Source organism: Eupeodes corollae, chromosome 2 (genome assembly GCF_945859685.1).
Source record: "Eupeodes corollae chromosome 2, idEupCoro1.1, whole genome shotgun sequence".
NCBI classification, from domain to species: domain Eukaryota; kingdom Metazoa; phylum Arthropoda; class Insecta; order Diptera; family Syrphidae; genus Eupeodes; species Eupeodes corollae.
Genome location: NC_079148.1, coordinates 89,133,293 through 89,140,127, shown reverse-complemented (window position 1 = coordinate 89,140,127; position 6,835 = coordinate 89,133,293). Strand labels below are relative to the sequence as shown.

The 6,835-nt window shown below is 36.4% G+C and overlaps 1 protein-coding gene across 1 annotated transcript; it reads left to right on the top strand.

The window, feature by feature from the left end:
• Positions 1-607: 607 nt before the first annotated feature.
• Positions 608-3,143, top strand: LOC129947654 (protein inturned). The gene has a single exon (XM_056058285.1). It carries the CDS (start codon positions 715-717, stop codon positions 3,028-3,030), a length of 2,316 nt encoding a protein of 771 aa, XP_055914260.1. The 5' UTR covers positions 608-714; the 3' UTR covers positions 3,031-3,143.
• Positions 3,144-6,835: the final 3,692 nt, after the last annotated feature.

The following is a 6,835-nucleotide window of genomic DNA, read 5'->3' as shown; positions in this document are numbered from 1 at the left end:
ATTCGTCGATTTTGACATTTCTTTCACATGAGAGTTTTTAATTCGTCGCGAATAAAGTTTGGCTTTTACCACCGAAACCAAAACAAGAATGAATTTTGTAGGTTAAGAACGCGCGATTATTTTTGGCAGCTAGCCAATCAGATACAAGAAACTTGCCTTACTTTTAAGTCCCTTATGTCGCTTGAACCTGCCCTTTCATACTTGGGGTCTCCATTGAACATTTTTGATATATCGGCCTGCCATCAGATAATCCAATAGATCTAGTCCATGATCCGGTGATCGCAGTTTGGATTTTTCAAGCGGATCAAAAACCTGTCATCAAATTTGATGTTTGCGTTGTATGTAGTGGTGAGCATCCATTTCCCGCAGTCTTTTTGAAATTCAAATTGGTTGTTGAAATCAAAGAGTTTAAAAGTTTTTTTTGGGAGAACAGAATAGAATGGAAATAACTCATATTTTGCAATTCATTCGTTGGTCGCGTTTATGTGAATACTGCTTTAACCCTAAACGACAACCCAAGTCAAACTTTCACCCCTGCAACTTAAACTAGCCTACTGACAGAATGCTAAGAGTTCCGAATCGGTATCGAAACATTCATTTAGTGACAGTGAACAAGTCCGATTTCTGTGTTTTTGTTTACGTTTTGATTTTTATTTATCATTTCTTATAAATTTTAATTTTTCCAATTATAAAGTTTGATTTTTAATATCAATTATGGACTATTCACGTTCCCTACCAAACGATATGAATAATAAAATGAATAAAACTAAAAAGGACGAAAGCAAACCACTCTCGGATTCTTCATGTTCTCCTGACTCGTACAACCACAACTCCAGCAACAAGAAGAATTGGAAACTTCTCATAGCACAAGACGGAGAATTGTTTTTCATCAAACGATCCAAGAAATCTGCAACCTTACCTGGTTCTGGGCAGATTAACAACAATTCGCCATCCTCGAATCAACGCAGGCCACCTCTTAATTTGTCTAAATTATCAACAATCAAAAATGTAGACATCAACAAAGAACTTTACCTAATAGTAAGTTCAATGGATCGTTATAGATTTGGTCGCAGATCTTCGATAATTGAATCCATGCTGGGCTTTGGCGTTATTCCCTTTAGTGATAATTTTGAATGCTTAATGATTACTAATATCATTGATAAATCACTGACTAACGAGTATCCCTACATCCAAGAGGGCGATTGGTTTAAGTCCATGGATAACATTGAAGTGCGGACTGAGAACATCGACAAACTTCTCATGCAATACACCAGAGCCACCAAGGTCAGACTTACCTTCAAGAGCGCATATGCCCCACAAAACAACAACGAGGATGATAACTTGGAATTGGGCGATCTTCACAGCTTTGACGACTTCGCACTCAGCCACAGGCAACTTTATGAGCATAAAAGCTCTCCCGACAGCCAAGACAACGTTTTCCTAACTTTGATAATACATCGGGAATATTTTCAAGACGAAAACAACGACTTCCTATTCTACTATCCTTTTCTATCGAATAACTTTCTCTACACAGCTAAGGGTAGCTTCTTAACTCTAGACTCGCTCATCTCCAACGACCTTAGATCGAAGGCAATTCAAAGCACGATCACAGTCAATAACATTAAATACTTCATAACTTATGGCCATCTGAACGATATGTTGGTTGTGAGCGCGTTTGCCTCAACTCACCAGAGCAAACACCAAACAAAATCAAACTCCGACGATTTTCTGAACTTTTTAAAATTTAGTATCTCGGATTACCAAGGTTTGCGAGCCCGACAAGACCTCGGTCATGTTTGTGATATCTTCAAAAATAATATAATCGATCAAAACAAAGACTCAACTTTAAATTTGGGTTTTCTTGCAGGTTCATCCTTGGGTATGTCTCTTCCAAAAGAGGCACAGCTCAGAATATGTGATGCTCTAAGTGAATTCGAATCAATGGATCACAAAAAGTGGAACGAAACCCACAAGACCTCGTCTGATCTCATTGTTTGTGGCACCAGCCTATATTACGGCAGATGGTTGCTCTCTTCGAATTTGCCAGCAGACTTGAGAATATCAATTGAGTGCTATCTCCGCGTAAAAGGGATGAGCTCGTTTCCCAACATCAAAGAAATGTATATTTGGGAGGAAATAAAAACCAAAATAGAGAACAATGCAAACAAGCACTACTTGGGAATATGTCTCTGCAATAATTTAATGTTGATAACAGTTCTAAAAAGTCCTCAGCATCAACTTTCAAATTCCGATATATCCTGCATTCCCTATATGGAAGAAATAGCCAATACCGTTGATTATCTGCTTTCCTCAGGCATAGATTGTATATCACAGTTCTGGATCGATTCGGCCAAGCGTCCATCCATGAAGAAAATGAGCCAATTTTCCGCAACGCGCAAATTCACCATTCAAAAAGATATCTCTCTAGATTGTATAGATGCCGACAATGTGGTATCTCAAGAGTCCCTGCCTCATAGTCTACTATCGAGCAGTCAATCGGAGGATGGGGTTCGGAGAAATTTGGATTCAGAAAGTCTTTCTGATGGTTTCAATGATTTCAAAGAACACCATAAAGATTATGAGTCCATTGGACCTCTGTTAAACGAAGTAAAGAATATAATGCCGATGAATTGGACTGCAGGATGGTCGAACGATCTGAAGTTCTTCCTTCATTGGAATTGTGCTGATGCTGTGATTATGAGTCCCCTGAAATCGATTTGCTCGGAGGTGCAATTGAGTGTGATGAAAGAAAATATTGTTAATATTCACAATTTGATTTATAGCAATTATAATTGCAAGAAAAAACAAAGAGACACGTTAAATGCGAACTGGAATAGAAACCTTGTCCTACGAGAACATGGCATTTGTGTTAATTTGAAAAACCACGATTCTGAAGAAAGTGAGACTATTTTCATTATTGGTCGGTTGTTTGGATCTCCTTTGAGGGAGATTTTTGTTTGCTTTGGGCCTAATTTTTCTCAAAATCTTGTTGAGCTTGCATTCCGGATGTCTTTGTTGAATGTTGGGTAGGTGAGCGTTTATTTCTTTACCTGTTTTCTAACTTTTATCCATGTGTCTTTTTTTATTAGAAAATGTGTTCTTTGTTTGTTTTTCTTTAGTTTTAAAGCGTGTCTCTTAAACTTAGATTTATACAATTTATAATTTTATATTAAATTTTATATTAAATTTTGTATTAATTTAAACTTTCTACTTTCAATAAGTGAAATAAAATATTCGTACGATAAAATTAGGTCTTTTACTTAATTCATAATGCGCATCACAATTTGACAGGTATACAAATATTTTTAAGTAGAATGTTCTACGAAGCAGAGTATATCTAATAATTATTATGCTTTGAAGTTTAGCTTATAAGATGCAATGAAGAGATATTTCAAAAAAAAATTCTAGCTTCACTTTAATATTAACCATTGATTTGGACAGTACTTCGCTCTGTACTCTTGGAATGTAACTAGGACAGGTAGGGAGTAGTTGATGAAACTTCAATATACTTGAAACGCTTATTTGCAAAGTCTTAACCCTGAAGCTCCAAAAGAGTAAAATCCAATCCAACTTCTCTTGCGCAATCTTATCCATAATCCAGTGTTTTTTTTTTTTGACTGGGCATATTATTTCTTGTCATGACCAACCTCAAATGTCACCTTTGAGAGATTCGATTCGAGCTTTCATCGAGTACAGACGTGTTCGGAAGTACAAATTCAAAATTTCAGAAGAGGATAAGCAAAAAATTATAGATTCCGTTACCTGTGAATGGAATGGTGTAGATGAAGAACTTGCCTATGCCAATTCCGAAAGAAAGAGTGAGACAACTATAAATGCAATGTCTACAACATTTGGCGTCAGTCTACCGACGCTATCACGTGCAACGAACAGCTGCGTAATAATTGGGCACGAATCCACTTCAGACGCTCCCAACCTGAATTAGCACTTAACCGAATTCTTGCAGCCGACCAGGATGCCTTTAAATCTATAATTTTGGCCAGAAAAAGAAGACACATTGGGACAATAGCAGGTTCCAAACGTTCAAAGGAAATCATTAACAACACCAACCGTTTCAAGCCACCTGAAGAAGAAATGGAGGATGTTGATTCTCTTAACTTCGAGAAGGCTGCTCCAGTCAACCTAACTAATAATTTTGATGCATCCAACAGCCGCAAAGGTTTCCCTGGAGCCATTAATATCTGCAACAGTACCGGCAACCTGGGTGCTAACGTCAATAACAGCAAAAATTATAACTGCAACACCAGCAGCAACTCAAGCCCCAACATAAGACAGAACAACAATTCAAACTGTGACTTCTCTGGTAACAAAACCAACACCAATAGGAACAAGCCTGAGCTTACGTCGTCGAAACAAGAGCCATAGTGCCCGCCCATCTTCACGAAAGGAGTCTCGTCAAAATCAATACTGGAATTTCTGGATAAGTCCAATTATAACTTGGATGATATTAAGTTCATTGCAAATGGAATTGGCAAACTAAAAATGATTGTTAGGAGTGTTGAACTACATAGTTTTTTATAAATAAATTTAAAGAATGTGGTGTAGAGGCTTTCTGCCTTAAGCCAAAGCAGTGCAAAACAATTTAACACGATCCTGAAAGGGATTTCGAATAATTTTTTACCAGCTGAAATCCAAAAAGAGCTAGTCAGGTTGGACCCTTCGTTGAGAGTATCTGTAAAGATTTTTAAAATCTTTAATGGTCTAAATCGAATAATATTCCGCTCGGCCTTTTCCTTTGTTCTTTAGAAGATAGGAAAAACCTTCAAAAAATTAAATTCCTACTGAGACACAAAATAACTTGGGATACGGTTAGAAACTCAGACACTAAACAGTGTTTTAGATTCCAGAGATACGGACATGTCCTTAAGTACTGTAGTTTTGCAAATAGAATCGTTAAATGTCTAAAAGACCGTGAACCTGGTCAATGTGACCTAGGTCCAAAAACCGAAACATCAGTTGCTTCTTGCGTAAACTGCAAAGAACTTGGTCATCCTACAGAGGCTAGCTACAGAGGCTATCCGAATCGAATTGCATTCATAAAAAAAAGAAAGAAGAAGCATTGTCTTCAAATAAAAATCATGTTTCTAACCATATTACCAAATTTTTTATACCTACCCATTCCACAGAGTGGTTTATCTTATGCTGACAAATTAAGAGGCTCAGCCCCGTCATGTTGTAATTGAACGTCCGGTCTCTAAGCCAGACAATCCAAATGATATGGCAGACTTCTTAAATGAATCTGAGAGACATTTTGGGGTACCAATAGCAAATCTGATATCCAAAATTAGAGGCTTTTGGCCTCATTATAAAACACTCGAAGAATCCCACAAACCGGGTGCCTATCTTTGCTTTATTGCTTCCCTCTCCCCTTTTCAACATGATTCTTAAACTAAACTCCTTAACGAAAGATAAAGAAATTGAAAAGACCTCCTTTTGAAAGAGTTCTATCCAACTGCAGTCTTCCTTCAGGAAACTTGTCTTAAAAAAAAGCGAGTATTACGATTTAATTAGGAATGACGAAGGTAGAAGTTCCGGAATTCTCGTGAAGAATTCTATTCGGTTGTCCCAAAAAAAATGTTCAAACTCTTTTTGAGCAACCAATTTTAATTTCAAAAAGACTGCGGGAAATGGACGCTCACCACTACATACAACACAAACGTCAAAATTTGATAACAGAATTTTGATCCGCTTGAAAAATCCAAACTGCGATCACCGGATCATGGACTAGATGTTGGTCTCTATTGGATTATCTGATGGCAGGCCGATATATCAAAAATGTTCAATGGAGACCCCAAGTATGAATGGGCAGGTTCAAGCGACATAAGGGAGTTAAAAGTAAGGCAAGTGTCTAGTATCTGATTGGCTAGCTGCCAAAAATGAACTGAAAGTTGAACTTTATTACTCTTTATTTCTTTTCTGAAAAATTGTATTTAATGTTATGTCTAAAAGGGTTCTTTATCAAATTGGAAAAGAAGTAAGTAATATATCTTTACAATACAAAATACAAATGTTGATGGACCTGAGGAGTGTTTTGTATACAATATTGTAATTGGTATTTTTTTTACCATAAACTAAAAGTAGAAGTAAGTGAAGTAAAGTTTAAGTTTGAAATTTATGACACTCGTAAAAGTAACAAGCTGCCTTAGTCAAAACTTGCGTTCAAAGAATGCATTGACTTGAAATGAAGTCCCCTATGTTGTCTGAACCTGTCCAATATGTTCCATCAACCATAACTGAAACAAACGACGAATTTAACTCTGTTTATTTAACGGTAAGTTTGTTGGAAATTTGTGTTAATTCTTGAATAATTTCCAGCTAGTACTAAAAAATCAATTTGATAAAATAACCAATAAAAATACATGTAATAAGTGTTAAACTTAAAGATTTCTTAAGTTTCTTTAGCAGCGTTCACATGAGCGCGACCAACGAACGACAAATGACTTACAAAATGTGAGTCATGTTTGAAGACATATTTCCACACAAATTCTTAACAAAACGATAGCAATATAGTTTCTATTTGATTTATGATGCATACTTTTACTTTTCAATGTCATATATTAATAAATTTAAGAAAACAAATTTATTCGTCGCGAAAAAAGTTATTGTTGATACGAACTGTCAAACTTTATTCGCGTTCCACATTATCCACACCCGCAACAAATAAAATAATCGCGCGTACTTAACCTAAAAAAATCATTCTTGTGTTGGTTCATTCGCGACGAATAAAAACTCCCATGTGAAAGAAATTGCAAAATACACGAATATTCGTTCATTCGTTGGTCGTTGGTCGTGCTCGTGTGAATAGTGCTTTATTTTA